Here is a 22325-nt window from a genome sequence, read left to right as displayed (position 1 = left end):
AAAATTAGAATACATAAATTGTAATAAACAAACAAAAGATTATGTTAAGTATAAGATTGTTTTATAATAGGAAATAAATTGAAAAAAGGTAATATAATCTTTTTTGAATACCAAGTTTAGATTTTATTAATAATTTTTGTTCAATAAGTTTAAATAATTTTTAACATGGTTCAAAATTTAATTTAATTGCAAAGCGATACTTTAAAATAATTTCAAAATATCAATAGTTTCCAGGCTCCTGTATCAAATAAGATCTATATAATTACAACACATTAAAAGCAAAGGTTTTTAAAGTATTTGTAAACTGTTTTTTTATATTTTTCCATACTTGTTTTTTGTAAAAAATTAGTAAAAAAGAGCGACTATTTTTTTAATAAAATAATTTAATTAATTCGAGTGAAAAACCTAATGCCGTGTATATCAGCATTTGATAATCAGCATCAGATTTGATAATCAGCATCAGATAAAGATCTGAAAGTAGAAAAGCGAATGTTACCAATAGTTTACAATATTATTTTTATTTACGCAAATTATTTCTAGTCTACAGAGCCCAAAATGACATCTTTAAAGATGTCATTTTGGGCTCAGTGTAGATTTTAGTATAGACTAACCTGTGCCTCATTGAGGATGAAATCTGGAAAACTTGGGGAATTTGGGAAAAATTTGTAATTTTTTTACTGTAAAATGAAAACAACTTAACCTATAAATGTGATATGGGTCTCATTTTGTTCACTAGGTTATTCCCTTTAATCTTTACTTTTTAGCTACAGCCAATAATTTCTGAAATATTTAGATTTTTACATATGCAGATTAAAAAAGGGTTGAAATCCCTGTTACGCAAAAAGCACAAGAACTTATATGCTATTGTAAAAATACCTTTAAAATAATAGAATTTGTAACCTTTGTAAATTATTCATTGAAAGATAATTTAACAGATTTCATTTAAGCGAATCGCTTGCTTAAAATTAATTAATTAACTTATAATCTTATGTGTTACAAAAATAGGGCTTAACAAGATCTTCAACTAATAGGAAGTAATAATAATTAATTAACTAATAATAAATTACATATGTATCATTTTCAATTATTAATTAATAAATTTTAATTATTACTTATATTCTGTTTTTTTGCTTTTACAGTGGGGAAAAAATAATGAAACAATATGCAATTTTTACATTTCATTTGGAATTCACTACTCACTACATCGTTTTTAAGACATTTTTCTGAGATTTGATACACTTTAATTTATTGATTAGAAAGCAGTGGTTCAGATAAGGAGGATTTAGAGCAACGACTCTTAAGCTGTTTACAACTTTTTGACCTCTTAAGTATTCTTGGTTTTTACTCATGGTTTCGGATCAATAAGTTACTCATGGTTTCGGATCAATAAGAACAAAAAAATTGTAAACAAAATTGATTGGTAGGGGTGAAATGAAAAGTTCACATGTTTGCTCAATACATCAGGTATCTCACTTAATATTATTAATAGTTGCATGTTGCAGTAATTGTCAAGATCTTCATCTACTTCTAATAACTTCATCGCTATTCTCCTCTTTATACAATTACTTAAAGATTCGCTAAATAGTGCAAAAGCAGCCTATTCTTGATTCAGATACCACAGATGACTCATAATTTTTGATTATATGTGTTATATCTGAAATTTGTTTATTAATTTTCTTGTAATTAGCTAAAGATTTTATTAATTGTAAATCTTGGCTCGGAGCAAATGTTATTTTTGGGGCATCCAACCATACTTTTGCATAAATAAATAGGCAGAGATCATGAAACCCTTTTCACTCCAACTCATCAAATTTAAATTGATCCATAAAAAGATATATTGTCCATATAAAATTGATCCATATAAAAGATATATGTATCGAATACAGCATATTTTGCCAACCATCTTGAGTGATGAAAAGCTCCAGGAGTAGCAAACGCGATGTTATCTGAAGGAAAGCGTCCCAAAAATATTAAATAAACTTTTATTTGGTATTTGTAATCATCCCTTTGATGGTGAACTGTTAACTGCTCTAGTAGATAATTGACCATTTCATCAGGGTTGATCACTTTGTTTGCTGTAGCCTTGTTATCTATTTCTGGCTTTTTTTTCTTACCAATCTTCTGCCATTCTGCTTGAAATCTTTTGAAAATATCAGGTTGAGAGCCTGTTGTCTTTCCCATCAAACCATCAAAAACAGATTTTAATATTACTTTCAAAATGTGGTGGTGACATGGAAGGTAAAGCAATTTTTTTCCATTAATTGCTCTAATATAAAACAAGAACCCTTAATACAATCTGTATTTACTGAAGCTGTATCGAAACACATTGCTTCAATCTTGTCTAGTGCGCCCCACTTTTTAAGTGCTGCATAAACTCATTTTGCCACAGCACTCCCAGCACTATTTTCTAACTGTGGCCCTCCAATTAACTGCTCTTCTTCTCTGCAGCTTATCAAAACAGCAACTTTCTCAACATTTTCTTTATTTAAAATATCTGGAAGTAACTTTCCATCCAAGTTTTTTCCATCACAGCTCCTTTTAAATCTGATTTTATCAACCTATACTGAATAGGTTCTGCTCTTTCTCTTTTCTAAATTCTTGCACGCATAAGCAAATGATGCTCCTACTCAAAACAAATATCTGAGAGTCACGAACGAGAGATTCTATTGTTGAGCAGTGTCTCTGTCTGAGATAGCACACCATCCAATATTAATGATAATTTTTTAGTAATAATTTTCTCAGTTCTTAGGATGTATTTTTTTTTCTTTTTGTCAGGCTCATCATCTAGTAATGCTATGTCTATCTCCTCTGTGCATTGAACATTATTCTCAAACCCTTCTTCATCTGATGTACTGCTATCTAAAGACTCAAACTTTTCTAATTCTGAAAAATAAAACACATTACTATAATTAAAAAAAATTTCAGAGTAATTAGTTTAAGGTATTTAGAATTACTTAAACAATACCCTAAGTTTGACCTTTATTTCTATTTATATAAATAAATTTCTAAACTGCTACTCCTTCTTTTAATATTTTTTTAAAATCTGACATTAAACTGAGGAGAATATATATTTTTTAGAACTCACGCAAAGGGAATATATCATATCTATATATATCTAAATAATATACGCTATATTATTTAGAAGTCTCATTAATTGATGGAAAACAATTACTTTTTTTAAGTAAAAATTCATTATTTTTTTAAATTTTATATATATATATACATACATACATACATACATACATACATACATACATACATACATACATACATACATACATACATACATACATACATACATACACACATACATACATACATATATATATATAAATATATATATATAAATATATATATATATATATATATATATATATATATATATTATATATATATATATATATATATATATATATATATATATATATATATATATATATATATATATATTGTGTGTGTGTGGAAAGATTGTGATTAATAAACAAAAAAAATATAAAATATAAAAAAAAATAAAAAATGAATAAATGAAGTAAATAAAAGTAAAAGTATAATAATAACTTTTTTTTATTAAATAGAAATAACTTACACATTTCTCGGATTTTACTGCTCTCATCATTTCAGAAACATTTTTGCTGACACTCTTCAGCTTTTAAGAACTTAAAATAACCTCCTCCCAGGCAACTTAGGCAACTATTTTTTCTTTGTTTGAGTAAGAATAATTTGTCATCTGCGATTGCAGTTTCAAGTGCATTTTGATGAGCAATGCAAAAAGGTCATCAAGTGTAGCCTTAAAAGCTTCTTCCTTTTCAGTCTAAGCAGCACTAGTTCAATTAACAATTTTTGCAGCTTTCTCTATTCCTTATGAAGTTTTTCTAGCTTTGCAACACAGTCTTTTAAGTGTTTTGTTTGTATTCTTGCTTTTTCCCAAAAAATAATAACTTCCTGTTTTGCTAGTCTAGCTGCATCTTTTACATTTATCTTTACTTGACGAATATTAAAAAACAAATTGGGTAAAACTTGACTATTTGATGGTAACTTACTACCAGTAGTTTGGTGAGTCATGTATCCAACTAAATAAATTTGATCTGCTTGCCTTGAACGAAATTATCTCTGCAGATTTTGATGAAGCCATCTTTACTTTCTCACTATGCACTGAACTCACTAAGCACTAAATAAATGATTTGAAAAAAAATGTTAGAACTGTTTAATGAATGGAAACCAAACTTCAACTAGAAAGAATAAAAGACTTCAGGTAACAGACTACCTGAAATTTTTCTTCATCTGTAACGGATAAGGAAGGGGTGTAATGAGCCTCTTTTTATTTACAGTTAGCTAGAATATGCTCCCTTCATTTAATAAGGGCCTTGGTACCTCCTTTTAAGTAATCTTAAGATTACTTTTTTTTTCTTTTCATTGTATAAATTGTACCTAATGTTAAACCAAGACCATTTTTTTTTTTTACAATACCTCTTAACTATAAACACAATTTATTTTTTCATTTAAAAAATCTGTTAATTTATAAATAATAGTAATATTGCATATTGTTTCATTACTTTTTCCCCAATATAAAAGTAATAAAACAGAATATAAGTAATAATTAAAATTAATTAATCATACAAAATAATACATTTAAGTTCTTCTGCATTTTTGCGTAATATGAAGATTTCCCTTTTTTAATCTAAATATGTAAAAATATAAATATTTCAGAAACTATTGGCTGTAGCTAAAAGTTTAAGTTAATGAAATTTAAAGGGAATAACCTAGTGAACAAAATGAGATATCACATTAATATAAAATAAAACCTAGTGAACAAAATGAGATATCACATTAATATAACATAAAACCTAGTGAACAAAATGAGATATCACATTAATATAACATAAAACCTAGTGAACAAAATGAGATATCACATTAATAGGATGATCCATTTTCATTTTACAGTAAAAAAATTACAAATTTTTTCCAAATTCCCCAATTTTTCCAGATTTCATCCTCAATGAGGCAAGGGTTAGGATTGTCTGATTGAGCTGAAACATTATAGTTGTCATTTTCTAGTCAAGTGGCACAATTTAGGAGGTTCCCCCATGTAATTTTTGGAAATTTTTTTCACCTTTAGCATTATAGTAACCACCCTAATATATATTTTATACTTCCTAATTCTGAGAACATAAAATCTTTGGTAAAAAAAATCATTTTTTCTTCTTTTAAAAAATACAGAAAAAAAAAAAGAATTCCATAACATTTTAATTGGATCTTACAACACCGTGATTTTTATCATCTTTTTTTAATTTTAAACATATGTAACTTAATACAACTAATAAATTTAAAAAAAAAAAAATGATATACTTTTTGTAATGAACCTTTATTTAAAAACTAATTTAATAACCTATATAAAAAATTAATTTCAAAAAATAAAACCATATACCTGTCCAGAAAATGAAAGTTTATTTATATCTTGAGTACGTTTAAACAAAATATTCTCAGCACTTGTGGAGTTTTGACATTTACTCGATTTTCTTGTTGATGTAATAGCAGTATAAGGTAAGCTGAACTGATTAAAGCTCCATGAATCTTTTTTATTTGTACCATTTGTAATTTGAATCAAATTGAAGTTGAAATCTTTTCCAGGTTTTTTAATAGTGATTCTGAAAATAAAAAAATACTATTATAATTTTTATCCCTTTGCCAACTTCACAAGCCGAGCAGGTATATTTGAAAATAATTATATAGTCTTTTAACTTTTGAGCTTTAAATAAACCAAAACTTTATTTAAAATTTATTTAAATACTTAACTTATCCTTAACATCTATAAAAACTCATAGATTTAATATTGCCCTAATTAATTTGTAATTTTCACTTTTTTAAAACCAATACAAAATCAAAAACTCAACAAAGTGTTCAACACTGGCATTACTTCAGTTAGTATGCCAACTACTTATCATCATAGACTACTGTTACCTAATCTCTTAAAATAAAAGCAACAGATTGAAATATACCTTTTTAATTTGAGGATTATTGTGAAGTTAGTATATGTACTACTCATCTCCAAGATCTATAAACTAATAAAGCTAAAAAAACCAGATTGTTATATCATTATCTTTCTTCATGTTGCAATTATAAGTCTGATCCCTTTAAGTAAATAAAGTTAACAACTTTAATTTTCTGAATACAAAATTCATAAATGACTTCGGATGCAAGTTCTTTTGCTTATGGATGTTCTTTCTGAACAAACATTTTTCTTGTCAACTTTTTTACAGTTTCCCCTTTGCATGGTGACTTTCTGTGGATGTGGCAAGATATGAAAAGTTCAATGAAAGTTAAAACATCTGCTGTCAAATTCATTAGTGTTGCATGATCCATAGTTTGGCATTTCCTGATCTCAAAATCATCTTTATATTCTCCCAAAAAATCTCATTCAAGCACATGAAGAATGGTTCTTTTCCAGGACACTATGCAAGCATCTATTCTTTGTTTTTTACTTAGCAAAAAGTTATAGAAAGTAAATTCTTATACGTTTTATTAATATTTAAGGGTCAATTAGCAATATGGCACTTTGATGATAAGAACAAACACAAACAGAATGTAATACTTGCACCTGGCAAATTGCATCACTTTGGTCTAAATGAAGCAAATTTGGAATTTGTGGATTGTATTGTTTGTTTAATCCATATAGTCCTTTAAATTAAATAGAGGGGTTTTTTATGGATGTTCTTTCTGATGCTTATTCAGAGAAAAAAAATTAGTTTGACAAAGTCACTTGAGTTATAAATGTTTAAGAGAATCTTTAACATCTATCAGTAAAACATCACTTCAATACAATGGAGAAAATTGCCAACAATATTTATTCCAGAAATCTGCCTAGCTATCAAAGTTTATTGAGTCATTTTTGCCAGGTATTCAGTAACTGCAAAGATATTTTGTACTTTTAATATCGGCCAACTTAGGAATGTTACTTTTTGGCAACCTTTTGTTCACGAGGTTTGCAGAGTTTCTTCTCAGGAGCTATATACAAACTACTTCTAATTATGGATTGTAATTCTATTATTGTAACTACATCAAAACTTTTTAAAAATAACAGTGAAAATAAAAATGAAATGACTGATAATTTGTCTGTATATTTGTATAAAACTTGACTTTGTTATGTTTTAGTAAATAAAAATTAAAAGTTTATATAAATAATGAAATTTTTAAATTTTACAGCAACTTCAGAACAGGTTTGCTAGCCAACCCTGTTGATTACAACAAGCTTATATAAAGCTTGCTATTTATAAAGCATATATTTTCAAATATATTTCACATGATAACACCTCATTGATTTTCACATGTATCTGATGACATTTAGCATATTAGAAATATATTGCCAAGATAAATTTCTTAGTATGAATAATAATAAGAAAACATTTTTTTTAATAAATGAGAATTCTACTTTCCTACTTAATTTTCATACATATTAGGAGCATTTTAAATGTTCAAGGGTATTGGAGCACCTCTAAAAATTTATTTTTTGTTCAAAATTTAGTGTTATTTTATTATAAAAAACAGTTTAAAACTTAGACTTGGCAATAATCGAAAATGGTTGTTTTTTCATGCACCCTACTTTTTATAAAATAACGTAGTGTAAGTAATAAATATTACTGAACATTTTTGAATAAATTTCACTCAAAATAAGCAAGTTTTCTTTGCAAAAATATTTTTATTTCTCCTCCCGAAGGCTCCATAAGGCATAGAGAGCAACTGCAGTCAAGTAGGGCACTTATATATATATATATATATATATATATATATATATATATATATATATATATATATATATATATATATATATATATATATATATATATATATATGTATATGTATATGTATGTATATATATATATATATAGATCTATAGTTTGTTGTCTTTGGGAAGAGCGGAAGGAAAAAAGTGATTCTTACGCCAACACATACGTCATTTTTAATTACTTTTGACTTTCGTCCAACATTTGCGTGTTCGACGAAAGTAAAAACCATTAATTTAATTACAAATAAATTGTTTTTTATAAAAACTACAAAAACGCAAATTTAATTGACCAGAATGTTTTAAAAACATTCAGAATGTTTTTAACAATATAAACAATGTTTTTATTTTTATTTTTTTTAATAAAATGTTTTTATTTTTAATTTTTTTAATAAAATGTTTTTATTTTTTATTTTTTTTACTGTAAATCATGCGCGGAGTGTTGCTACATCAACTATCTTATAGCCTGACTCGCAAGGGAGTGCTGCTACATCGACTGATAAATAGCCTGACTCACAAGGGAGTGCTGCTACATCGACTGACAAATAGCCTGACCCGCAAGGGAGTGCTGCTACACTTACTATCTTTTAGCCTGACCCGCAAAAAAATAAAAAGAAGCAGATATAAAGTTTTTGAAATAACCACCATTTTGTTTAACCCTTGTAAAACAATGTTTTTAGATTTTTTTATAATAAGTCAACTTAACTTGTCTTAAATTAATATTAATTTAAGACAAGTTAAGTATTTTAACATATTTACAAAATTTATTTTATTTAGCCATGTGAGAATATATATGATGAAATTTATTTTTAAAATTTACTGCATATGGCTTAAGATTGCAAAAAACGTAAAAAAAGTTTTTCAAAAGTAGGTCAACCTGGTACTTAAAAGAAGCAAAATTATGTAAAAATATTGAAAACAATTATTGTTTCATATAAAAACTTATATTTGGCACATGCTTTAATAAAACAAAATTGTTATATGTAAACTTTTATATGTAAGCATGTACTTTTTATGATAAGTTTAAATGTGAGAAGCTCTGAGTTTGATCCCCATCATATTCCTGGTAGTACTGCGCTCAACTTGCTTCTTCGCACAGCAGCCTTATTTGTCAAGGTTTGTGTTTCGGAGTTATAGTTGAGAAAGGGTTGTAACCACTAGTAACAAACAAATGTAGCCTCCTCGACTGTAGTGGGCTTCATGGCCTTGAAGATGTGAATTGAAATAATTAAAAAAAAAAGTAATTTGTTACATAATGTAAAATCATTTTGCAAAACTTTAATAAAACGTTTTAGATAAGATTTTAAGTAATATGTTTCAAACGCAGTTAAAAACATAATAAAAAATAACTTTTGCTTTGAGTTTTGGGCATGGAGGTCAATGTAAAGGTCTTCGAAAATGCTAAAAAATTCTAAACTGGAAAAAGATGAACATGCCATTTTTATTGTTAATGTTTTTAAATATTTAAAACCTGTTAAAGTTGCATGTCTTGCTTCTAGTTTGTTATCTGAATATGAGTCAACCATTAACGAGTACAAAGACTTTTTTGTTAAACTTGGTCTACAAGTGTCATACTCATATTGAGCAGATGTTAACTGCATCCAGCTAAATTTCTCCTGCCTTAGGTCTCTTGGTTGAGTAAAGCCTAGATATGGTATCTTGATAAATATAATCATCTTTGACAGATAATAACTGCATCCAGCTATTGTCTTGTAAGAGGCCTCCTAGGCAAAGACTTTAGGGGTAAGCAGAATAATTCTTCTAACCAGCCTCAAGCCCCTTTTTCATCTATTAAGCTGGCGTAGATAAAAACCTGAGTTACATTGTTTCCTGCCTAGGATGTTGAATGCATCTTGACTTTTTTTATAGGTTCTTACTTGTGTCTCCTTGATAAAGACTATGCAACTCAGTTTTATGGTTCTGAGGTAGTCAGGTTTCACGGCTTGGGGTTTTTTAATAGTAATGAGGCAATTACTTGGGCTTTTAAATAGTGTACCGAATACAATCTGTGCTTTGAGACAAGTTCTTTAACACATTCAAAAATGACAAAAGTACCAAAAACTATAAAATACAAAAAACCATCATCATCACCAAGTTCTCTAAACCTATCATTCACTAACATTCATGGTCTTTGAAGTTTTCTTCTGTTGCATCTTATCTCTTGCAAAGTTCACCAGACCAACTTGCTCTTTGTGAGACTAATTTGAGTTCAGCAGATTCATCGTGTGATCTTAGTGTTGATGGTTATCTTCCTTTAATTCATAAAGATTCCAATAGTCACATGCTTGGCTTGGGCATTTACATTTGTAAGAATTCATCTATTTGTCTGGAAACTAGGTTTGAATCCACAGATTACTCTTTTATGTGCTTTCGTTTAGCACATAGAATAGTCTGTGATTCAATTCTATCACTATTTTCTTTATTCTATATTGCTCTCCTTCATTTCAAGACTGCACTCTTTTCAATGTTATTTCTGATCAAATTGACCAAAGCTCTCTCTTTATCCATCAGCCAATATTGTTGTTATTGATGACTTTAATGTTCATCACACTGAATAGCTTGACTCTAGTGTCAGTGTCTCTGCAGGCATTAAGGCCTACTACTCTTGCTTTTCTCAATCTCTACTCAACCTATTCCACATTTACCCTTAGGTGCTTCTGATTACGGTTTGATCTTTCTAAAACTATGATCTCATTCTTCTTCATCATCAGAATCTCCCAATCGTCATACCTCTTACAACTACCTAAAAGCTGACTGGGACTCTTTCCATGATTTTCTTCTTGATGGCCCTTGGGTAGAAATCTTTCGCCTTCCAGCTGATAAATGGGCTTCTCATATAACTTCTTGTATTCAGGCTGGCATGGAATCTTTTATTCCCTCTTGACAATTCCAAGTCAAGCCAATCTCTTCTCCATGGTTTTCCTCTCATTATGCTGTTGCAATTTCCAATTGAAATCATTACTTTCATATCTATCAGCAAAACAATTCTCCAAAACACAGACCTTTAATTACAAATGCTAGAAACCATTGTAAAAAGGTTTTGTCTAACGCCAAAGCACGCTATCCTCAGGTGATGAAATCTCGTATTTCAGCTCAAAAATTAGGCTCTCGTGACTTCTGGAGAATCTTTGACAGTATCTATAAAAGGGGAAATCTGTGAGTCCACCACTCTTAAATGGTTCAGATTTTGTTACCTCAACAAAAAACAATGCTGAATTGTTTGCTGAGAACTTTTTATTTCATCTCTTGATTCTACTAATCACATCCTACCTGATAAAGCCGACAAACAGGTTGGTCTATTGCTTGTTATTCACATCACTCCAGCTTCTATATCTAAAGTGATTTCCTTAGCCCTATACTCTTTTCAATTTATATTAACTATCTTCCAGAAATTCTCACATCTAAGATGGCATTGTTCACTGATGACACTACCATTTATTCTTGTGACGATAAGAAGCCAACACTTTCTAATTGCTTGGAGGGACCATTTGAGCTTGAAAAAGATCTAATTTCTGCTAGAGCATAGAGCTCTCAATGGCTGGTGAACCTTAACTCAGATCAAACTCAATTTTTTTAAGCTAATCGTTATCGCAATAATATAGATCGTCCTATATTTATGAACAGTAATATACTTGATGAGTCATCTACCCTTCATCTTTTAGGAATTACTTTTTGGATCTTTCTTGGAAACCATATATCAATTCCATTGCAAATTGAGCATCTCTATTGTGCTCGCCACTTTCTTACTACGGATTCTATTCTTTATCTCTATAAATCTCAAATTCATCCTTGTATGGAATAGTGTTGACATATCTGAGGCAGATCTTCTAATGATGCCCTTTCTCTCTTAGACAACGTGCAAAAACGCATTGTAAACATAGTTGGACCTGCTCTGGCAGCCAACCTCCAACCATTATCACATCGTCATAATGTTGCTTCACTTTCTCTTTTCTATAAATACTTTAATGGGCACTGTTCTAAAGAGCTAGGGTCTCTTGTGCCATCTACTAAATTCATTCTTGTGTTACTCGCCATTCTATTAAGTCTCATCCTTTTTCTGTGACAATTCCTAAGTGCTCCAAAAACTTTTATTCGTTTAGTTTTTTCCTCGAACATCAGTTCTTTGGAATTCGCTTCCTTCATCTTGTTTCCTGATTTATATAATTTGCAATCTTTTAAGTCATCTGTCAATCGTTATCTTGCTGTATAAACTTTATCTTTTCTCTTACAGTAACTTTCAACTCTAATGGTGGTTGCTTGCAGCCTTGTTGGAAGTGAAGATGCCAAAACTACTGTTATCTCCTAATGAAGGTACAGATTTATAACTCAGTTTAATTGTTCTGAGGCCGGCTTGTAGTAAGGTTTCCCAAACTCTGTGGTAGCTCTCTGAGAGGCTGATTTCATCAACAGCTGCAAATTATCAGAGTATTAACAACGTCATGTTGCGCATGGATGGTGTCCCTTTTAATACTTTTGGTGCATATTGTTGAGACCACATAAAGAGCCCGATGTTACGACTTAGAGTTAATTAACAGAACTGAGAAAATTGCATAAAACTGCACTCATATAGATAAAATTTCTGATCAAATTGACCATGCTCTCTCTCTTTACCATTATTGTTGTTATTGGTGACTTTAATGCTCATCACAATGAATGGCTTGACACTAACGCCATTGATCCTGCTGGCACTAAAGCCTATAACTTCTTAAAATTTTTTAATCTTTTACTCAGACTGTTAACTTTGTGACTTGTTTTCCAGACAACCCTAATCATTTACTTTCACTCCTCGATTTATGTCTTGTCTCTGATCCTAGCTTATATTCATATTCTCCTTTTTCTCCTTTAGGTGGTTCTGACCATGCAATGATCTCATTAAATATTTTATCTCATACTTCCTTTTCGGATTCACCCTATCATCGCACCACATACTACTACCCTAAAGCTGACTGGGACTCTTTTTGAAATTTTCTTTGTGATAGTTCTTGGGCTGATGTCTTTTCCCTCTCAGCTGAAAAATGCGCTACCTCCATAACCACCTGAATTCAGGCAAGAATAGAAACTTGTATTCTTTCTCTTTGGTTCCAAGCCAAGCTTTATTCTACTCCGTTTAACCTTCTTGTGCGGCTGCTATATCTAATTGTGATCATATTTTTCATCTTTTTCAAAACTCTTGAGAACGGCTATTTATTACTGCAAGAAATCAATATAAAAAGGTACTGTCAGATGCTAAGCTCTGTTATTTTCAATTTACTAAATTTCGTATCTTATCTCAGAAGTTAGGCTCAAGAGACTTTTGGAAAATCTTCAACAGCGTCATTAATAAAAGTAGGTTATTATTCCATCTCTCATTCATTGGACTGATTTTATTACCTCTCCCAAAGATAAGGCAGAACTATTTGCAAAGAACTTTTTTTCTAATTCGACTATTGAATTTTATGGCCATTCTTTTTTTCTACTCCAACTAAACAGGTTAACCCATTGTTAGACATTCAGCTTCCATTGCTAAAGTCATATCTCGATTAAACTCTTCTATGGCTTGTGGTCCAGATAACATTCCTGTCACAGCCTTACAAAATTTTTCTTTTGAACTCTCTTCAATTTTCTCTAAACTATTTAATAAGTGCTTGACTGAGTCTTGCTTTTCTGCCTGCTGGAAAATGGCATCTGTTGTTCCAATTTTCAAAAACTCTAGTGATCATTCTGACCTCTCTAATTATTGTACAATCAGTCTTCATTCTGTTATTACCAAGGTCTTTGAGTCTTTAATAACAAATTTCTCAAATCCCATCCTGAAACAAATATCTTGCTGTCAGACAATCAATATGGTTTTCGATCTTCTCGCTTTTATCATGCATTAGACGGAGGTGGATAGGTTAGGGCTATTGCTCTTGACATATCTAAGGCTTTCGACAAAGTTTGGCATGCTGGGCTTCTCCATAAGCTTGTTTCATATAGTGTATCTTGGAAAGTTTTTGAGAATATCAAATCGTTTCTTTCTAACCGCTTTATTAAAGTTGAATCCTTGAAGGCCAACTCTTTTGTTTATTTCTAGTAGTACTAGGTACCTCAAGGATCTATCCTTGGTCCTGTTTTGTTTCTTATCTACACTAATAATCTTCATGACAACCTTACATCTAAAGCACTTTTTGCTGATGAATGAACTTTATACTCCTGTCTTGACAAAAAGTCTTTTTTCGATTGCTTAGAACAGGCAGCGCTCTTGAATCTGATCTCACTTCTGTAATAGATCGGGGCTCACAGTAGCAAGTAAATTTTAACTCCAACAAAAAGTTTATTCTCAATATAATATTATATAAACTAAAATATCGCTTATATTTCATAAATAATAGACATCTGTTGCATTACATCTATACAAATAACAATATATAGGGTATTATATTATACGTTGAAATTCAGTAACTAATTTTTTTTTCATTATTAGAAATTATTTAAAAAAGAAATTAATTAGGTAATGTGTCCATTTTAAAATTTTTCAAGCGAATGACATCATTTGAAAAAAATAATAAAAAAAACATTTACTTTTCAAAATATTCTTACATTTATAGCACTAATAATAGTTTTATTTTTAAAATAAAATAAATATAAGTTAGACATATAAGTTAAAATATACATTAGTTATTAAAGTGCCTACTTTTTGATCGTGTTATTTTTATTTGGTTATTATACATTCAACCCTTAGAATTAGTGTTGGCATTTGGCAATGCTGACCTAAAAGTGTTTGAGGTTAGCAAAAAATTGCCAACCTCGTTTCTATGTTTCATGGTATGACTTTTGTATCAAATTTTTTTTTAATGAGGCAGACCTCATGCCGACCACTAAAAGATTGAGGTCGGCAAATTATAACCGACCTAATTTTTCCTATTTCCGAGGGTTGTACATTTAATAAATGGTTATATATTAAGGCATTCTTCTACATAAAAGTTAATTGCAAAAAGGAAAACCCTTGCACAACCCTTTTAATTTGCAAATTAATTGCAAAAGAGAAAACCATTACTTCTTGCAAAATTCACAAAACTTGCTTACTCTTAGTGAGACTAATTTAAATTCAACTGTTCCTTCATCAGATCTCAGTGTTGATGGGTACTATCCTTTAATTCGCAAAAACTCCAACAGTCAAATGCTTGGGTTGGTGGTAAACACACACATCAATTCACCTAATTGTTGTGAAATCAGGTTTGAACCTTTTGACCATTCTTTTATTTTGTTTTGCTTAACACCTCTTCACTCTATCATTTATGTAACAGATTAGGGCTAACAGTGGCTTGTGAATTTTAACTCCAATAAAACTCAGTTATTTATTGTAAACAACCATCACAATACTGTTGGCAATCCTATATTAATGAATGGCAACTCTCTCACTGAGTCCTCTTCTTTACGTCTTTTTGGGTTATCATTTACTACTGACCTTTATGAAAACCATATATACAATCAATTGCTAAATTAATGTCCGCTAAGGTTGCTTCTCTTAATGGTGCTCGTCATTTTCTCACTCCTGATTCCATCCTGTATTTCTACAAATCTCTTATTCGTCCTTGTATGGAATACTGTTTTCATATTTGGGTTTGTTCTTCTAACAGTGCTCTTTTTCTTCCAGACAAGGTCCAAAAACACATTGTAAATGTAGTTGAATCAGCTCTATATGCAAAGCTTGAGCCTCTCTACCATTGTTGTAAAGTTGTATCTTCTTTTCTTTTCTACAAGTACTATCATGGTTGCTGCTCAAAGAGGCAATCATCTAGAGTTCCAATAACTAAAACTCATTTTCGGTTGACTCTTCATTTAGCAAAGTCTCATTCTTTTACTGTATCTGTCCTTGCATGCTCTAAAATATTTTTTTCAAAAGTAGACAATCATTGATCAGCTTTCCAGTGCTGCTAGCACTAATCATATTAGCAACTTTTAAATGCAAATGAAAATATTATTAACTTTTCATAGTATATGATTTTTACGACAAAATGGCCCATGCCATATCATTTTAGCTTTTAGAAAATAAGATAAAATATTTATTATCCAAAACTGAATTGAATTAAAAAAAAAAAAAATTAAACCTATCATGAACCAAGTCAAAAACAAAAAGAACAAATTTCATGTCTATATCCGATTCTTTCTTTTCCAGTATACACGTTTTTGAAATTTTATCCTAAAAAAAATTTTTTAATTTTTCTATATTTTGTAGATACTGGTACCTTAAACTATGATATATTTTAAACACACAGTTTATGTACTGCAAACACACAGTTTATGTACTAAAAACACACAGTTATTAAAATTACCTAGTGTCTTTTAAATCAAATGGTTTGAATATTAAAATTGTATTTTAGGTACAAAATATTGCATGTAAAAACTACTTTGTTCTTTGTGAAATTTTTTAATGAAACAATGCTGTATGCATTGTTTCATTAAGAAATATTGTAAAAGTGGTTTCTGTGAAAGTTTATTGCACATAATATACAGCATAATTACAGCATTGTTACACTAAAAAATGTAAATGAAGTTTCTGTGAAAGTTTAAGTTGTAAGTAATAAATTATTGTTAAGGTTTCTAAAGACTTTTAAATTTAAACTATTCTTAAAATTTACACTTAAAAAAAAATGCATTAATAAATTAAGTTAAACATAATTGTGTGTTATTTATTAAAGTTCTTAATAAATAACACACAATTATAATAAATGATTCTATAAAATATTTTTTAACTTAATATTTATTGATTAACTTTCTATTGAAAATTGAATTGGTGACTCAATATGTCAACTTACCCCTCTATTTGTTGTACAAAATGGCCAAAACTACTTTTGAAAGAACAGGGCAAACCAACTGTGTGGGGTGAAAGTACATGGCCCCTAGTTTACTGGAAAACAAAAATTGAAATCAAACTATTTCTTTCAAGAAAAAAAATGACTTTAAAGTTTTGCTATATTTTTGCCTAAAAATGAAATGACAGCTTTCCAAAATTTCTACAGTAGAAAAAAAAAGGAAGGATTTGCTCTGAAAATCTTAATGAATTAATATGCTTTTAATTCTTTATTTTGAAATATATTGATCATTATGCTGACTCATCAGTGTTTAGTTCAATGAAAAAAATTCACCAAAGAGCAGGGCTTTGGAGCTGCTTCGGAGCTGGAGCGGAGCTATTTGGAATTGGTATTTTTACACAGAACTGAGCCAGAGCTGCAGTTAAAACATTTCTAGGTGGAGATGGCTCTGGAGCCAACTCCAAGCTAGCTCCACCTAGAAATGTTTCAGCTGCACTCACTTAAAAATTTAAAAAGATCAAACTATGAATATTTTTTGATTCCTAAATACTATGAAGTTATTTTTAATAAAAAAAATTTTTTAATTAAACTGTGATTAATAATGTCATTTAAAGTTTTATGATTTCTGAATAAAGTATTTTATACTTTGACATTGACATTTTATGAATAGATTGAGTGTTAAGTGTTTGATGCTTACCTTGAGGCACTTAGTAATTTAATATTTTATAAATTATCTTTTTGAGCTGATGTATATAAAATTATTTTTGTAAACATTCAAAAAAGTACTTGCGTTTTTTTTTAAACTAACTCAGATCAAATTGTTTTTTGTAATATGTCATGTAGTTTATGTTATTGCATACAATACTTTAAATGTTACTTTAAAACATTTGAGACAATCACACTTTTAAATAAAAATTCAGATGATGAAAATTTTCTAGATGAAACTATAAAGAATGAGGAACATGAGGAGCATTTATGACAGGATACAAACATGAAAGAAAGTGAAGCAATTTCGGAAAAAAATCTAACCTTAGTTCTCCATGTGAAAAAGCACATCACCTCAATCTTAGTAAATGTACTAAGATTGAGGCGATGTGCTTGTTTACATTTTGCAGCTAGCTAATTGTAACACCTTAAAAGAAACATACACAATCTTTGGCAAAGGTATGCTATGTTGTGAAGAAATTAAGAAATTCATAATATATTTCTAGCCGCAGTTTATGTTGATGCTAGTTGTAGAATATTGTTAGAAGATAATCAGATATATGAGCAAAACAAGCCTTAAAAACAATAGCAGAAAATAAAATAGATGCCAAAAATATACTGGTAAGTCAAGAAGTAAGAAAAACAGCTACAGCACTTCATTCAGTTTAAAAAAAAAAATAAAAACACTTAATACAAATTTCATGGACAACTATCACAACTGGTAAGAAAAAGTACATTAAAAAGTGAAATCAGCTATAACTTTCTCACAAGCAAGTGTAGAAAGGCTATTTTCTGCACTTGATTTTATATCAAGCAATCTCGACAAAACCACCAAAACCTGATATTTTATAAAACATTTTATTTTTTTGATTTATTTTTTCTGGAGCTGCTCTGGAGCTACTCTGAAGCCGGAGCTGGAGTTAAATATTTTAATAGAGTCGGAGCTTGGAGCTGAAGAGAATTTTTCGACCTCAGATCTAAAACCCTGCCAAGCAGCAGGTTTACTTTTAGTTTATCAAGATTTTTGCAGTGACAGTTAAATTAGAATATTAAAGAAAAAGATTTTGTTTTTTAAAGATTTAATGCAAAAATGCCAAATATTTGAAAAAATCATGGTCTTTATCAAAAACTGTTTGTGTGTGAAGAAATGAAGTAATGTTCTGTGTGTGAAGAAATGAAGTAATGTTCTGTGTGTGAAGAAATGTTCTTTGAGTGTGAAGAAATGAAGTCACACCTTTGATAAGGAACAGGATCAGAATTGGTTATCAAACTGTCAAGATTTGCTACTTAAAAGAGCTGAAGGTGTATCAATTTAACTCTTTGCACTATTTAATTTCTCTTCCATTCAGCCAAAACCTAGCACACAGGGCATATACTGCCCTGTGTGCTAAGTTTTGCCCTGTTGTATTATCTGTCAAACTCGTCATTCAAAACTGAATGGAAGAAGCCCAATTGCAGCCAAAAGTGAAGAATTCTCTTTGCCATCAAGAAGATGTTCAATTTGTTCAACTAATTCTCATTAGTAAAGGTCTGCTTCATATATGCAGTTAATACACTTTAAAGAGAAATTATGAAAGAGCTGGCATCCAAAGATGTAAAAACAGCAGAGCAAATTGATTCTAATATCATAGCTACTAAAGAGGCTTCAGCCCATGGAGCTATTTGCATCACCAGAACCAATAATGGGCCATCATTTCCTTTGACTCCAGGTGTGTTTATATAGTTACAAAGGATAATTCTAGGACTCTTGCTTTTAGTTACTTTCCTTTTTTTTTAATAAAAATCATTGAAAGCCTCCTTCTTGTTTAAATTTATTAGCAGGAAAGTCTGTGAAGTTCTAGAGTGAAATTTTATTTTTTCTTATTCCATATAAAAAGCCCCTCAAGCTCCAGATGTCTTTTTGATGAATTAGCATTAACAACTGAGATTCTCATTCAAGTACAGCTAAATACAGGCCTGTCAAATGTTGTTATAAAGAAATTTGCTTCTACTACCAATCAAGTCTCAAGTACCAAATTAGTAGAATCCAATTTTGCAGCCAAGCTGCAAGCTAATGGAAAGAAGCAGACTGATTTCTTTGTCCATTGCAAGAAATTCGATGATATCTTGAATGAAACTCTGCTTTGCAGAAAAGTCTATGAAGATCACTTTGTAAAAACTGGCATTGATGAGGGAGGTTGTTTTTTAAAAGTCCCACTTGGTATCATTTGCACAAGCTCTGATGATAAAAATCTCCTTGTTCCAAGCAACTCATCACACAAAATTATTCTAAAGATACAAGTGCAAAGTCACAGATTTTTTTGGCAGTTTGTAAACCTGCCAGAATACTTTGAAAATGTAAAAGAAGTGTGGTCACTCCTTGCCATCCAGGATGTCAGATTTTCCCTTGCTTGTAATCTGTAGCTGGCAAATATTCTTCTTGGCTTGCTACCCAATGCAAGTGCTCACCCATGCACATGGTGTGATATATCATAGAGAGTTTTATTTAGAGTTTTGATAAACTCAATCCTTGAACTGTGACAAGTCAGTTGACACCTATTGTTTGTATCTTATCTGATCGTCAAAATCAAAATCATTTTTTCAAACAAATTTTACCAGTAAGTCTTCAAATATACTTTACAAGGACAGTTGGAACATAGATCATAGATCATCCAGATCATATTTTAAAAATTCTGAAAATTGTTTGGGTAAAATTTCTGGAATATATTTTCCTTTATTTTCCTCTAAATTTTGTTTTTAGTTTTTTTTTAAAACTTTTTTAAATTTTGTATGAGTGCTGAGTGAAAAAGCTTAAAAAAGAAGTATATATAAAAAATATATACCTAAACTTGTATACATGAAAAACGTTTTAGATATCCGGAAAAACTAAAAATTGAAAAAAATATCTGAAATTCCAGAAAAAGATAACCCCTGATAGATAAATAATCCAGCTTTGACTATCTATATTACAAACACATAATTTCATCAAATATTTATAATATATCAAATGGCCCTTAGGTAAAGTAGCAAACATCATCATAGCATTTTGAAAATAAGAACATACACAAACTGAGTGACATCTACTACTATTAATTGTGACGCACCATTTTGGCCTTAGTTCACAGAACTTGCTGAATTTTGTGTTTAGGGTATTCTTAAACTTCAGATTAAGTTCCTCGAACTCAAATTTGGCATTTTTGTTTATGAACTTTCAAGTCTTTTTTTCCTGGATATTGTTTTGTGACTTTCTGCTTAAGAATATCTTTGATTGCCTTTTTTTAATCTCAGGCATCCATTTTTCATTTTCAGGCTTTCTTAACAAGATGTTCTGAAACTGAAAATATTTTTTCAATTGTTGAAAATGAATTATTGAAAATGTTTTGCAAGTTTTTTTAATTGTTTGTTCTGAAACTGAAAATGTCTTGCAAATTTTCAAATGACTATCAAGATTTGATGTTAGTAACTGAACTTTTTCTTCCTTCAAACTTATTTTCACTTAGTTTATTGCACCTAAAAGTTTGTCTAAATTATTAAAGTTAATGCACTTTTTCCCATACTATATCTTTAGGGTCTATATCAAATGCTGATGCTGCTAGGTTATAAGATACTGTATCTTTTGGGTCTATATCCAATGCTGATGCAACTAAGTTTGTCATACTTGCTGGCAGTATGTATCTTTTTGTTTTCCATATCCTAATTTTTTGTGTTTCCTTACATTTTGGAGTAGAGATACTTCCAATAAAGAAACATACTTATTTAAAACTGTCTTATCAAGGTCTAAACAACTATAATTTTTTTCAGCAACTTCATCTTGAACTTCTTTTGTATTTTGTTATTTTAATAAAATATTTCCAGTTTAAGATGTTGAACGCTTGTTCTTCTTGACTCAAAATATGGATTTTGTTTGTGTTTAAAACTCATTTTTATAGTTCTGAGGCCAGCTGGTAGTCAGGTTTCCGAAACTCTGTGGTAGCTCTCAGAGAGGCTGATTCTGTCAACAGCTGAAAAATATCAGAGTACTAAATGTAACACGTTGCACATAGATGGTGTCCTTGTTCAAACTTTTGGTGTGCATTGTCGAGGCCACATTTAGAGCCCTTTATTACGGCTTAGGGTTTATTAATGGTAATGAGACAATTACTAGTACAAAATTTTATATAGTTTACAAAGTAAAATCTATGCTTTGAGTCAATTTCTTTAAAAAATTTAAAATGACTAAAGTACCAAAAACTATAAAACACTAAAAACCATCATCATCACCAAGTTCTCTAAGCCCATCATTTACAAATATTTGTAGTCTTCGAAGTAACTTTTCTTCTGCTGAGTCTTATATCTTGCAAAGATCACCAAACCTACTTGCTCTTTGTGAGACAAATTTGAGTTCAGCTATCTCATTTTGTGATCTTAGTGTCGATAACCATAACATCAACCATCAAGATAACTATCTTCCTTTAATTCGTAAGGACTCTAATAGCCACATGCTTGGCCTTAGCATTTACATTCGTGAGAATTTAATTATTTGTCGGGAAACTAGGTTTGAATCCACAGACTATTCTTTTATGTGCTTTCATTAAGAACCACTTCAGTCTATCGCCTTTCTCTTATCGCTCTTCTTCATCTCAAGACTGCACTCTTTTTAATGTCATTTCTAATCAAATTGACCAAGCGCTCTCTCTTTATCCATCAGCCAATATTGTGACTTGAATGCTCATCACACTGAATCGCTTGGCTCTAGTGTGCTAGTGTTAAAGCCCTCAACTTTTGCCTTTTTCAATCTCTAACTCAAATAGTCAACTTTTCAACTCGCTTTCCAGACAACCCAAATCATTAACTTTTTCTACTCGACCTATGTCTTGTTTCTAATCCTAGTCAGTGCTCAGTTTCTCCACATTCACCCTTAGGTGTTAGGTCTCCACATTCACCCTTAGGTGATCATGGTTTGATCTCTCTAAAACTAATATCTCATTCTTCTTCATCATCTAAATCCCCCTATCACCATACCTCTTACAACTACCTTAAAGCTGACTGGGACTCTTTCTGTGATTTTCTTTGTGATGGCCTTTAGGTAGAAATCTTTCGTCTTCCTGTCA

At 30.2% G+C, this 22325-nt stretch overlaps 1 protein-coding gene across 1 annotated transcript in view; it reads right to left on the bottom strand.

The window, feature by feature from the left end:
* LOC101239878 (protein GPR107) overlaps positions 1-22325 on the bottom strand; it is an 89266-nt gene that overhangs the window by 55806 nt on the left and 11135 nt on the right. Inside the window, exons 4-5 of the mRNA XM_065790995.1 lie at positions 15847-15938; positions 5426-5645 (exon numbers count right to left, since the gene is read on the bottom strand). Coding sequence (XP_065647067.1) covers positions 5426-5645; positions 15847-15938 — 312 coding nt within the window. The remainder of the gene's footprint in view (positions 1-5425; positions 5646-15846; positions 15939-22325) is intronic.

Source organism: Hydra vulgaris, chromosome 02 (assembly GCF_038396675.1).
Source record: "Hydra vulgaris chromosome 02, alternate assembly HydraT2T_AEP".
Lineage (NCBI taxonomy): Eukaryota > Metazoa > Cnidaria > Hydrozoa > Anthoathecata > Hydridae > Hydra > Hydra vulgaris.
Note: the sequence above shows the minus strand (reverse complement) of the source record. Positions and strands in the feature narration are given on the sequence as shown.